General features: G+C 38.6%; 1 protein-coding gene across 4 annotated transcripts in view; it reads right to left on the bottom strand.

Annotated features, from left to right (window-relative positions):
* Positions 1-4451: 4451 nt before the first annotated feature.
* The window catches only part of EYA1 (EYA transcriptional coactivator and phosphatase 1), an 83372-nt gene continuing 73058 nt past the window's right edge, over positions 4452-14765 (bottom strand). For all 4 annotated transcript variants that reach the window (XM_010080500.1, XM_010080497.1, XM_010080499.1 and 1 more), the window contains 2 exons: positions 13419-13519; positions 4452-5115 (listed from right to left, as the gene is read on the bottom strand). In XM_010080500.1, coding sequence (XP_010078802.1) covers positions 5035-5115; positions 13419-13519 — 182 coding nt within the window. In that variant the 3' untranslated portion in view covers positions 4452-5034. The remainder of the gene's footprint in view (positions 5116-13418; positions 13520-14765) is intronic.

Genomic DNA, 14765 nt, shown 5'->3' with positions numbered 1-14765 from the left:
AGATGACTTTTCCCCTGCTTTTCCCCTTTTTCTTCTAGCCCTTTGACAGCACAAGAGAGCTGGACGGTTTTGTGAGAGCCAGTCCCTGCCTAAAAGGAGAATGACGGAAGTGGCAGCTGTGCAACCCTGTCATTGACAAAGAACAGAGGAAGACTGGTGACTGCGCCTCTCCCTTAGCATACAAGACAAAGCAACATGCCTCTTGACACCCATCCTCTACTTACATTGCAGGGCAGAACTCAAGAATCACAACACTGAGAGAAGCAGAAATTTAAAGGAAAATGCAAAATAGAATTTCTAACAACATTTTATTGGCTTGCATTATAAGCATTTTTGAGGCAAAGATACCACTCACTGAGCATGTTTTCTGGACATGAAAGACATAAATAATAATAATAATTACTATTATTAATTTTACTGTCTTGGCATTACCTCAAAGTTAGATAGCTCTAATAATGTTGATGCATTTTATTCTTAGAACTAAAGCTATTACAGGTGAGCATTGCTATCAGTGAGCATCTAAGAACTGGAAACCTCAAGCAGTACTGACATGTTCCAAAAAGCAGATCCCAGGCTTATTTATGAGCTACCTACCTCATAACATGATGCCCTTCACTCTACAGGAATCCCTGCTTTCTTACAAGATTACAATTTAAGTAGGGTCTTCATATGAAGTTCCTTAAAAAAAAATAATTTTCTGAGCATTGAGGTGCTCAGAAAAGAAAGCCACTGACTTCAGAGGGGATTTAGGCGCCTATTGCAGTGGACTAGTGCCATTGGTACTGCGCTGAAAACATATAGACATAATTTAACTCTGAGCCTACAACTACCATGGTGGTGCCAAATACATATAAGCAGTTTCCATGTTGGTCTTGGTTTTACTTCCATTTGCTAGGTTTTCAGATTAAAAAGAAAGGGATGGAAATATAAACAAAAGTCTCAATTCCATCTTCACATTATAAGTAAAAGTTTGTAAAGCTGTAAGTGTGATTTGCTACTGTAAACTCAATGCTCTAATCGATTACAGCAGAATAATATAGTGCTTCTGGCTTCTTTCGCCTCAATACCAGCAATTGTACTGTACATATAATTATTTTAAGATGCAAAATTGTAAACTAAACAAGGGACCTGAGGCAACATTTTTTAATACTAGTATGTGTACTCATGTATCAAAGGAGCTGATTCACAGCTATTTAGGCTACTATAGCCTCCATCGGTAATGTCAGATAATGTTTAGCTACAGGTCTTCCAGGGTTCTGGAAGTAAATGTTTGGAGCTAAGCAACACCTGCAACTTCATGTTCTTGGTTTAAGACTAATTTGAGATCAGAAGCAATGATGAAAGAGCACGTTTTTAAAACATTGTGAACATTCACCAGCCTACACACCAAAACCTCCAAAATGAGTTCAATAGAACGCAGGGCATTTTCATGGGCAGTGAGGGGTATACCTGAGCACTGCATTCAGTGCATCGAGGGAAGGAGATAGCTTTAGAGGTGGCTTTTTAACGTGTGGCCAGCTGGCAAGAGGATTTCAGTCTCCAAAAGACCTCTACCTGGCAACCACAATAAACAGCAAACCTCAGAGGCTTTGTTTATCAAAACTTTATGGAATTACAACCACTGTGCTTGTTCCAGAGTTCTACTGTTTGGAAGAATGTGTTAAATTTTTCTGTAACAGAGAAAACTCCACTTGAGCCTTCTGAGGGTAAGCCACTTCCTAAGGGAAAACAATTTCTGGCACTTGGTGGCATAGTGGAACTGAGTCCTTCACACGTAGTGGGACTGGAGATCTTGCAACAAGAACTGCCAAAGAACAAGCTACACTGCAGCAAAACCCAAGTAAACATTTGTTTGAGGAAAGGCAAAAGTGCAGAAGATACAAGAAAGGAAAGGCGTTTGGCACATGGAGGTTGATAATACTACAGTTTAGTTTGTTGCCCATAACCTTTTATTCAGGTTGTTTTCCTCTTCCATGGGACTGAGGGAGATGCTAAAGACTAGATATGGAAAGAATTCAAGTTACCTTAAATAAGACTTAGGCAGACTCTAGAACTAAACTATCATCCTGTCCCTTACCTAAAATTATCAGATACTGCTGTTCGTAAAGGTAAGAGTTATACACATTTAGTTGCTTCACCTCTTTACATACGCCCAGTCTTTGTTCCTGCGTCACTCCCAGGGCCATCAGAGAGTTGGAAAGTAGACGTTTCTTCTAAGTCTCCTAAGGACCCGATTTGCCAGGAGCTTCTAGCATGTCAGACACCAGCAAGATCAAGTTGCTCAGAAAACACGGCAGACATTCTACACCATGGAGGGAATGGGCACAATGCACTCATTTTGGTCACTACTGTTGTAACTGGACAATTACTTCAAAATGATGTTATACTGACTTAATCTCTTTTCTCTCTGAGAAGACACAAACCCATATCTGACTCAGCCATGCCTTTCTTAGCTTGCAGCACCATCCATCTCTCCTTTTGGAGCTGTACCACAATGTAGAAACAAAACTCAGGTCTCACCAGAGCAGAAAGTGGGCACAGGTGCCCACTAGCTTCAAGGCTCTCACTCATGGGCAGAGGAGCAGAGAGGGCTCTTCACCAGCCACTGCAAAACAACCATACATGGTTGATGGACACATTTTCTCCTCTCAGCTGATCCTGCTTTTCCTTTCAGCACAGCCATACTCACTCTTTGGTGCACTGACCTTCTCTAGCTTCTGCTGATAAGCAAAACAACTGCTGCCCATCTAACTGAGCCTTTTGTAAACTCGATCCAAATATTTTTTATCCTATTTAATGTCTCAGCTGGGCACAAGCAGGTGAACAACTTCTGCCCTGTGACAGAAAATTGATGTGAGATGTCTCCTCGTTCCTGATCTGGAGGGCAGAAATATCATACACTTGCATACAAGACAATTGTTTAATATGTTCACAAATCCATTTTATTAATTTAAAACAAAATTAAAGAAGAAAAATTCTGTACACAATTGTGGACACAACACACTTTTTGTACAATAAGGCCCAGATAAACTGTTTGTTTTTTTCAGTCCGCAAGTGACTAAAAAATGAAAAGAGACCAAAAAAAAAAAAAAAAAAAAGAGACAACCACCCCCCCATCACTGTCTACTTTGCTTGAGGAAAAAAGGCTAATTATAGTATCAATTCTAAAAAGTACCCACAATGTGCTTTATGTACGTATGTGAGTACTGTGTGAATTCCAGCACTCATTCTGGGTAAAGTAAAGCACATGTGCAATTCTTGGTACAATAAAAACCTCTCTCTTGGTAATAAAGCAATCCACAAACATTGAATTCTAGCAGCAATATGATTCCTCCAATAGAGAAGGGTGTTGTTGTGTAGCTACATTGGTGCTTTGTAGCTTTGCAGGTAGCTTTTTCAAGGCTGGTGTTTTTAGCAAAAGAAAACAGGAAGAAAAGCTGGAGAACAAACCAACAAAGCCGAGACTTCTTTTTAATGTAAATTTTTAAATTGGGTAAAGGGAATTGGTACAATTCAAGCCAAAAAGTCAGACTAACAGTTTATCTGACCAAGTAGCTCATGGCCTTCAAGATTAGAAAAGTCACAAGTCACAGACAGACACAGTCTAGGTTTGTCCTGTAAATGGGTAAAGACAAATGCAAATTTTAACTCCTTGGCAATAACTATTTCAGTATTTCCATTGCCAGCAATGGATGTTATATCTTGGGAAAATCTGACTCCTGGTGGAAGAGGATTAAAAAACTTAAATGTATATGAATATTCTTGTTCAATTTCTCCAAAATATTCCTATTTCTAATTTCTAAAAATAACAATGATGTTAGTTTCCTTCATTTTTGGATGAGACAAAAACTATTTGGTGCCAAGATTCCAGTTTAAGTCATGTCTTAAAATATATTTGTGTTCTTTCTCTATTTCTTTATGGAATGAACCTGCTAATTCACTTTTCAATACTTTAAAAGGGGTTAACATTTTAACTTTAAAAGAGGAAATGACAGCAAAGGACTCCTCTTCAGTTGTGTTTTATCAATATTTCCTTCATGGGGGGAAAAGAAATTAATCTTTTCATAATCAGAGTAGGTGAGAGAAGAGAAAGGTAGAGAAACAGCTGAGAAGAACAAACCCTAATTCTTATTGACACTTGACATCCATGCTTTTGGTCTTGACAAATTTATCTAAAAAAATCCATTATCTACATATTTATATCCAACGCATTGATAAGGCACTGCACAACAGTTTGTGCACACACGGCCTCATTCTTCACCAACAAGGCATTACTATCTTTCAATAGCATTTACCTTAACAATATGTAAAAGAATCATTCATTATTACAAATTTACACAAAAACTTCTTCCTGTACATGATTGTCTCAGTGATGTACCTATTAGTTTAAATTAAACATATTTTAAACTACTCTGTAATGTGCTAAAATCAAAAGCAGTTGCTGTACCATAAGGTAAAGGCTTATAATAGCCTTTAATCTTATTATACATAATCCTCAGTTATATGATGTCAAAATATAGTCTCTTCATAAATAAGTAAAGATGTACAGAGTACCCTGGGTATGAGAAACCAAAAAGTAAACCTTCTTTACAAGAAAATTACTCCACTGGTATTTTGAAAAATCTCAGTCTTCATTGTGCAATCAAGTTTGCTGTGTTGAAGAAATGGTGTGTGTCACATTGAAGAGTCTAAAAACTACAAAGCATTTGAAGGTCCTTTTTTTTTTTCTTCACAGGTATGAACCTTTTCTTTTTCCTTCTCTGTTTCTTTTTGGTAGCAAATACGGTAAGGATGGGTTGTTCAAACATTTGCATGGCTTATTTTCATTGGACTCACAGTACCCAGAGTCAACAGCTGTTCTGAAGAAAAAGACATGCTCCTCCATTTACTGAAAGGGCAAGGGTTAAGACCAATTGCAGCTGTATGTCAACATGTTGAAATCACAAAGTTCTGTAGTCCAATGCTGACACGAGACACAGGCATCCCGTCCATGGGCAGAAGGAGGCTCTGGGGTTTCAAAGTGCTGCTGAGCTGCTACAAGTACTCCAGTTCCAAGGCATGGTGAAGGGCCATAAGGTCAGAGTGGCTCGAGATCCTCCAAAATGGCATAGCATGCTGTGAACAGCACAGACAACATATAAAAATAACCCCAAGCATTCTGGTATTTAGACCCACCCATTGTCTTTTGCAAGGATAAGGGAACACTGCAAGGAGAGAAAAAGAGCTCTTCATATCTATCTCTGGCTTCTCTGTCCCACTCCCTCAACACAAATTCTCAATAATAGCAAATCTATTTACCAACTGGAACAACAGCAAACATGTCAGACGATCATAAGTAAGGGAGGGGGTTTTCATGTCTTTATAAGAAAAACTGGTTTCAGCATGCTGCAGAAGAAAAATATTATTTCTCAAAAAAATTAAAAAGAAAAATAACCTATACATGAAGCACATGGGTAGTTTGAGGAAGGGAACAGAACTTGATTAAAAACCAAAAAATAAAGGAAGCAAAAGTACTATTTACTCCCAAAATGTATTTGTTCCTTGTGGAACTCACCTGGCAGGTAAGTTAAGAATATAGCCATGGTGATTCAGAATAGCTCATGTGTTGCTCACATCACTTTGAAAGGAAATTTACCCCAGTGGTTTGTATAACATCACTCGTTGTTAGCACTGATCTTAAAATATCTTTTCCATATGGGACAATTTTAAAATAAATACACTTTTTTTTCCTATTAGCTGTAATAAAATCTGTCTGGAGCACAAATACAGTTGCAAAGAACCTGAATAAACCAAAAACACAATTACCAGAAAAACTACACATTATCTCATCCATGAAGGGTAAAAATCTGATTAAGAATTATCTTTATACTCTAAACGAGGGATTATAGAGTCAGCAAGAACTTTTACATAAATAAAAAAAAGATAACCATCAGCTTTCATCAGGAAAATATTCTGTAAATCCCATGGGAAAATAGTTTCAGTTCAACAACGTTTTGAAGGCTAACATGGTCATGTTCACCTTTTTATTGGGTCAGCTTGTGTCCTGGCATCTTTAGGAGACAAACCAAAAGCAATTTGTTATCACAATAGCTTCTGAGTTCCCCAAGCATCTTATCTACAACTTCTCAGAGAGGCTTTCTTCATCCTCCTTCAGCACTTCCTGAGTAAATCCCTAATTCTACTGAAATCAGTGGCAAAACTCCATCTCTTCTGATTATCACTGCTGACCTCCTGTTTTCATTCAGGTCTTCTCAAATTTTAAATTAAAGAATAATTTTGAAAACAATGTGAAACTCTGTTTCCAGCTGCATGCTTACTCTAAGCCCCATAATTTGACCTTATACCTGTCTCAGAAGACAAACACCTTAGCACAGAGCCTATCATAAATTTGTCTTTAGAAGCTCAGGTAGGCATCAGTGTCTCCATGTATAAATAATTATTATTTTTAGAAGAATTCTGTTTCAATACAGATAATGATGTGATGATGAATTTGGTTGAATTTATAGAACAAAGCAGAGACTTTAAAAATAAACATAACCATGTAAGTAACAGCAAGTCTCTCTGAAGTCAAATGGCAATTGTTAAGGAACAATCAACTATTCCTCTTGTGAGAGTCAGAGAAGATAATACTGAATTAATTTATATTAATGAGCAAGACTAAAGAGTCATATATGATCAGCAAGGGAGTACTGTAAGGAATCCGGAAAACGCACACCTGGTAAAGGACAAGTGTTATCAAGCAGAGCTGCACAATCTGAGGGACTGCAGGGTGAAGGAGGTGGCACTGAGCATCCAGTGCCCAGGTTTCGGGGTTTTCAGTTCAGAACAGCTCTAGTCTGCCATCATGGAAAAAGTGCCCATTAGCAGTTGGAGAGCATTTGGTGAGCACCTGGACAAAACATTGTTCTTTAGTTCTACCCCAAAAAAGTCTGTTTTGTGGGTTTTTTTTGTTCCCCTAAAACAATTCCAGGATGTTAATCAAAGCACAGTGAGGGGGAATGACTGGAAGGTCTGCTTTGATATGACACTCCTGACCTGCATTAAAATGTAATATGGATGCACCAACAGATGCCCACATTCAGAGTATGCCTAGCTTTTAGAACAAAAAAATTTCTTCGTGAAGAAAATCAAATAACCCACAAGGAAACACCATTGGAAGAGTTTGTGTTCTGCTTCACTTTACTCTAGATGGTTACAAAGCCTTGAGGAACAGCTGACTAAACCTCAGCTTGAAGATAAATGCATGAGGATAGCTGCTTATGGAGAGAACAAAACAAACAAACAAAATAATTCAGAGACATTTGAGATGTTGTTGGAAAAAAAGCTTATGATATTTCCGAAACACTTTTACAGATCAAACCTTTCCTTAAGGAGGAAATGTTAAACACTGACTATGACACCTACTATTTCTACATCTTCAATCTAGACTTCCATTGTACTGTCTCTACGGTCCACCAGCAACAGAAAGCAGACGACATTAGCTCACCAACTTACAGCTGCATGTCCCAGTGCCTTCCCTGTTACATTATACAGATAGTCTATCCTCTGCACTTTGTCAGGTCAGACACTCCTGCTTTCCCACTCAGATCTTTCCTAAATATTCATTTCTTGCACTGTGTTCGGGAAATGAACCAGCAAGAGAAAAATAAAATAAATTCCTAATCATGATGTTCTCTGGACTCTCCAAAAGCTTCTGTGCATCTCTAATTTAGGCTGTGAGATCTTCCTGGCAGAATTTATAACATCTGATAGCGATACTACACCAAGGACAAATGGGCACAGGTTTGTGCTTGCAGCAGGTCCGTGTAGTGTTTGCCAGCTGACTGCACTTGGCTGGCAGTGCTCAGCAGTGCTGCCGCCCTTTCTTGCACGGCTGATGTTTCCTTCTTCTCTCACAAGCCCCCTGCCAGGTAGGACCTGCCTGCTCTCCCTGCCAGCCAGCCAGAGCTCCTGGCTTCTCTTAGCTTGGCACCAGCTCTGCCTCAACCACCGCATCAGGGAGGTATAAATAGCATACATAGGATGGCGTGGCGAAGAGTTTGCAGGACACCTGTCTTTGCATAGTGTCTCTGCAGAAGCCAAGAGTCAATGTCATGGACACCCTCCAAAGTCATACAGCAAACTAATGAATAGGGAGAATTGTAGTAATAAATTCTTGGCTTCCAGCTCCCACTTCATGTGGCTCCAGCATTATATTGCTTCCCTAGTAACAGCCTCAGCACCACAGAGCATACACACACCAGGCAGCTAGGGCAGTTAAAGATCCTGATTGATTTAACAGAAGGTTTAGCTTCTGCTAAATCAAATCACAGTGATTCTTGCTAGATGCCCATATGCAATATCGAGTTTTGGATTACCCTCAGCTGTTTATGGTCAGATTTTAAACCAAAACTTTAAGTGGTCATTATTTTGGCTATACCTTTCTATTTCAAACCCACTGAAGTGTCCTCTGCTTTACTGATGTCTGTCTGTGAAAGGAGTATAGTTCTGTTTACTCCATAGAGTTACAGAAGTGAGGTGCAGAATGATTCTGGAGAGTCCCATGAAAACAAAGAGGTTGTGTAAACCTCAGGATCATAATTATTTTCAGTTCTCCTGCTGCTGGTCAAAAGACCAGCAGCACACTCCCAAGAAATAAAGCACACCAGGAACATGGCAGCTGCACGGGGCTGGAATCTGCACCGTCGCTCTCTGCACAGCCAAACACAGCCGATTCAGATCTCTATCAGTCTGACCCTACGGCACAGCCTTCATAGCTAAGAGGAGGGGAAACAAAGCTGATAACAATCTATATATATGTTTGTGTATGTATATACACTCGCACACCTATATGTGTCCATACATACACATGTGTGTTCATGGGGCATATACTGTGATTTTCACCTTATCTAACAAATGACTGTACAAAACTAAAACATCTAAAGTAACAAAATTATAATACAAAACCTTATACATTATTCCAGTATTAACATACTCCATTTGTTCACAACTATTCAACCCTGCCTAAAGTGGCAATGCACCCATGAGACAGAAGTACGTTTCTTCTTACTGAATGACTGGGCAAGAGTTTTTTTGTATATATATCTACTAAATATTGCTTTTAGAAAGCCATCCCTGCCAACACTGAGCACACATGAAGTACAACTGAAAAATGCTAATCTCATTTGCTGCAGTGGGAGAATGGATGCTAAATGGTAACTACCATGTGTAGGCTGCAAAACTGGATGCATTAGTATCTAATGAAACTATAAGAAAACTTTTTTTATTGCATATTGGAGGAATATGCATCTAGACTGGTAGCTGGTAGTAACACAATGATTTTGTGTACTATTTCAATATCTTCCAAGTATACATAAAGCTTTTGTCTTTTAAAAAAACATTAATTGCTTTGTAGATGATACCTGGTAATAAATAACATCCATGAACTTTAAAATGGTTTAATTTTGATAACATTCTGAAATGAAATACGGTAGTAAAAGTCTGAATTTGCTTTTGGTGCAAAAAGCATTAAAAGCAAAATTATTAATTCAGTAAATCTAATAAATTTAATATTATTAAAAACCTAAAATATTAAGGTATTTTATTTCTGAAATAGAAGCATTACTATTTTTCAGCATCTATTTACTAGAAGAACAAAACTTAACTATTTTATTCAACAAAATAAAGTGTTTCTATTAATGCACGTGCAAACCAAAGCTATTTTTTGATGGCAACACCAAAAAGTGCAGACTATTGTCCCTTCCTTAAATGAATACATGTTTATACAAAAACCTTACTCCTGAGATTTGTGATGGATTTGAATAGAAAACTCATCAGTTTCTGTCATCTTTCACAATATTTTTGTTGTTTTCCTGCCAGATTTGCTGAGCAGCCGTCTCTACTTCCTACCCCAAACCTGACCAGCACAGTGTGACTGTGAGTTTAAAAGCAGTGGCATATTGGATACCCATTTATATTCTATTTATTGCTCCACAAAGATTTATGATTTTTCCTTCCAATTTCCCTGCGAGGCGGCATGACCATTTTGGAGACAAAGGGAGAAGCCAATTTGCCCAGGCTCTCCCAAATCACCTGATGTAAAATCCAGCTCCTCAGTGCAAAGAGCCTCCTCCTTTGTCTCCTCTCGCAAATTAGAAACCCTTTGGAGGATTCTCCTAAGTAGAAAAACTCAGAAGTTTGGTGTTGTTTTTTTTTTTTTTCCTGCCTGACAAGTATTTCCTGACTGTGTCTCCAAAGGCAAAAGCAAAAGATGAGCTCAAACAAAACAAAACACAACACAACACAGCTGAAAACAAGAAAAAAACCCACAAAACAAAACAAAGCCAAGCAAAACAAAATGCCAAGACAATGGAGTCTCTGGCAGAAAACCCCAGAAACTTATTCTGTGAATAGCTGTGTCACCACAGTGGCACTCGGATGTGGCGGCTCTGACCCACACCCGGGGCGGGCTGAGCTCCCCTTGGCTCTCACACCCGTTTCTCTCTCCCCTCCTCTCCCACTTTTCCTGGGGAAGCTAATCCAAAGGTAGCAACCTCCATGTGAACCCTGGTGTTACAACCACCCTGGCTGTGTGCTGAACTGATCCAGAAGGGTATCATTATTCCTCAGTCTGCAACGCAAACATCCCGAGAATTTTAATTGTCTTATAAAATATTTTGCTGGACGTGACAGCTAACCAAAGGTGTTGATATCATGACTTGTCCCGTGCTACGTGAAATGTAAGAGCGTGCTGTGTCCTCAGTGTATTGTATTTATTTTCATCAATCAAAAGAGGCAATTTATGAAAAAACAGTCTATCCTAAAATGCTTCTCAAAAGAGAAATGACCTTTTAAATTACATTAAAAAGTTGCTGTTATTGAATTTTTACAGTAATGACAATAATAGAAAGATTTTAAATGTGACTTTTATTTCTCCTATTGTATTGACTTCAGGATTTTCCATGAATGAAGGACATAAATGAAAATCTTGTTTTATGATGAAACAATTGATAAATTATTGGCAAATTATTTTTAATAACAAACTTTAACTTTCTAATTTCTAAGCTGGAAGTTCAGCTCTTTTCACTAAACGAACATGGAACAGAAATCTCCCAAATCAAAAGGTTAGAACTTATATGCTCACTTAAAAATACTCATTATAGTTTACATGTAATCAGTGAAGTGCTATTTAAAGAAGGGAGTACTGTTTATGCTCTAAGTAGCATAAAGAAATGTACATATACTAAGGGCTTCACCACATGCCAAACCCCTTCTGAAAAGTGCTGTGCAAAGGGATAACACAAAAGCTGTCCCCGCCCTGAGAATATAACAAAAACCAACACGCCGATGAGAAGGAAGGAACCAGCTAAGAAGGTTCAGGCGACAAGCAAGGCAATGGGGTACATCATGGGCCAGTTATGCCACTTAAATTGATGGGCTTTAGCTGTTATTTGTGGGGGTAAATCTTCACCTGTTACGACTGCACACTCTCCAGAGAAGGTTTAGGCTTTTACTGTTTCCTAATACAGCAAAACAATTTGTTCCTTAGACAGGGCATATGTTTTTAAACTGAAGCACAGTATACACTAGGATGCATTCCAGTGCTCACTCCTCCTAATAACCCTAAAAACAGCCTGAGGAGCAGATAACCAAACAGGCATCATCTGAGTTGGGAGCAGTTCCTTGTACCACAAGGCACTGTGTGGTAATTGCTCTTGCAGGATGCGAGGTCCAAAACTTAAGAGGCAAATCCTGCTTTCACAGTGTGAAATGATGACTTCTTTTTCGGTGGAGTAACAAGCAGGACAAGAAGCATTTTCCTTAATGAAATTAATAGTTTTTGCAGAAAGGCAGGGCTGCTGGTCTACTTATTGACTCCTCTGGCATTGCTGCAGGAGATACTTTAATCCAGAGCATCTAACACGCTTTGAATCTGAAAATTCCTTCCACCGAGAAAGAGTACACAGAAGTAATGCCACAAAGGAACTTTCTATACTGCTACTCCTCTTAGCGACTGGAAAGGTTTTTTCTTATGCTTTACTGAATCATGTTTCCTGTTGAAAAAAGCATTGAATTAGATAATGTTACTGACAGGACTACTCCTGCCATTATCATATACAACACTATTTCACTGAGCAACAGAAAAGGAACAAAGAGAAGACTTTTTTCCCCCTCGATCTTAAATGCAGCTTTTAAAATGTAATCATTTACAGCAGGAAAACATTTCTCCACAAAGATGAAAGGCATTTCTGAGGGAGAAAGGAGTGAACTGTTCCCGTCAGTCCGCCAAAGGGATATATGAAACTGAGACTCTGCAAAGTGCCAGGATGAGCCGGGAACCTACCCACAAAGCTCTGGGAGCACAAAACCCCAATTTCATGAAGCAAAACCCGTCAATGGTTGTTAAAATGCCATGCGGACTAATTAGTTTCACTTCTCCAATTTAGAAAGTTACAGCTAAAAAAGATACAGAATTACCACAGAGCGTTTTGTGTTAAAAAAAGCAGCTGTGTGAAAGCAATTTACCCATAAAAGGAAGCAAGAACAGAAATGCCCATTTTCCTACTCTTTCTCCTATTGTTCAAGAAATGTGTAGATGTGGTGCTTAGGGACATAGTTCAGTGAGTTAGGTGGTGTTGGGTTGATGGTTGGACTTGATGATCCTTGAGGTCTTTTCCAACCTTAATGATTCTATGATTCTATGATATTATGCCTCATTCGTTCAAGCAAAGACTCTGTATCTGCTGTACTTGGGTAGAACAGCAAGGCTAGGAATACTGCCTATTATTTGCCAGTGGGAAATACTGCTTTTTATGGAGCTTATTCCACACCGAGGAAAAAAAAAAAAGTGAATTTTTCCCTTCTTCCCAGGGGAAAGCAAAAAAATAATACAGACATAGTCAAATAGCATCCTCTTCTCAGTTAACTGAGGTTATGAATGTAGGACAAGCAACAAGCAGTTACCTGAATGCAGAATCCAAGTTTTGGATGCACAAGAAAGCTGAATTTTATGTATACTTACTCTAGTCCTACATCCCTTTTCAAGGTGTAACATATACATATTTTATATAGTCAAACAGCGCACTGCCTTTGATCAGCAAGAATTGCCATTTTTTGCTTATATTCATAACATCCTGTGTGGTATTTTGGGATGCCAATGAAAACAGAACTATTAGTTCTTGTCACAAAAGCTGGGGTCCATTTTCTGGCTCCTTTTTGAAATATATCAAACATACATAGCTATCTTAGTGAGTCTTTTGGAGAACAGCAGGGCACATTATTATCTACAATTTTATGCAGCTTTCTACTAGATATGGTCAAAACATATTTCATAAAGCAAAGATACAGAACACAAATGTCAATGCACGCTGTCCCATGTTGAAGAAATGACAATGCTTTCAGACTCTTGAAATCAACCCACACTGAAAAAGGGCCATTACCTTTTTTGCACCTTGTTCTTCTTCGACACCATCCCCTATAACAACATACACTACTTTTCTTCCAAATCTTTGAATTATTCGCTCAAAACAACTTTCCTTTCCTGAAAGAAAAAGATCAGACTATTCAGAATAAGTGTCAATGGGATGACATCAAATAAATCGCTTTTTAGCCTGGATCTTCCCAACACTTTGAATACATAATTAGAACTCTCAGGAGGGAAGAGCCTCGCCTGCAGGATGGTGTATCAAGGCCAATTGCAGCTTTACTCCCGCCACAGTCCCTGACAGGCGACCTTATAATCTGCTCCGTGAGGTCCTTTAGTACACACGCCACGGTAGACATAGTGGACTAGAGGTCTGCAATATCATCTTTCTTGTCTCCTTCCCTAATCTGAGACAGGTTTCAGGAGGAATTTCCCTACCAGGAGAATTCTCTACCGGCTGTTTACGGCTGGTATCCTGAACTGAGCAAATTGATTGAATCTGAGTTGAAATTCTAGCTTTTTCTCCACAACCTGTGACAAGACTAATCACAGCTCCTGAAACAGTAGTATCCTGACTTAGGAGGTCACCCAAAAGATTTAGATTTAAATGCCTGTAATCCAATACATGGGCAAGGTCCTTGCACTGAGATCCACTGATGTGGCTCATTACTTCGCTGCACAGACCTAGAGAAATCATCCCAGCACTCCTATCCTACACCTAGGTACTGATACTGGGAAGCCAGAACGAAAGTAAAAGCTTACAGTCGAGTTTTCTCAAATGTTCCCACTCTGAAAGATCACTTCAGTTTGGCCACGGTACATGCTTACCTGTGTGTCTCCAGCAACCGATGGGAAAATATCGTCTTTTTCAAAATAGTTATTTCAGCTACAGAACAATAACGGCATAAGAACAAATAGGCTGGTAACTAAAAAGGTTTCTAGCCAGCAGAGAAACCAAACTACTCAGTGGTACTCTGCCAGGCATAAGAAACCTCCAACACTAACTAGGTTAAAATGGTGCTTGAAAATTATGAATTGTGTTATGTCACAAAATATCTCATTATTTCCTGTGACAGTCAGCGACTGAACACAGTTTTCCAAAAAATACCCTTCTGTCCTGTGTACTTGGAGTCATAAGTGAATATTTATTAAAATATGTTTTAATTAAAATGTGCATTTAAAGTATTATAATTCAAAGTTTTAATTTACTTCAAAGTTTCAACAGACAGTACTGTAACATTCTGTCCAGGAAACAGCTTTAAATCTTTTGTGGTAATGCTTTCAAACTCCTACATAAAATTCTCAACCAAGTTTTTTTAAAAAAACCAAAAGCAAACAAAAATAACCCACCATTTTTTCTCAG

The sequence above is a fragment of the Pterocles gutturalis genome, unplaced genomic scaffold (assembly GCF_000699245.1).
Source record: "Pterocles gutturalis isolate BGI_N339 unplaced genomic scaffold, ASM69924v1 scaffold19994, whole genome shotgun sequence".
NCBI classification, from domain to species: domain Eukaryota; kingdom Metazoa; phylum Chordata; class Aves; order Pterocliformes; family Pteroclidae; genus Pterocles; species Pterocles gutturalis.
Note: the sequence above shows the minus strand (reverse complement) of the source record. Positions and strands in the feature narration are given on the sequence as shown.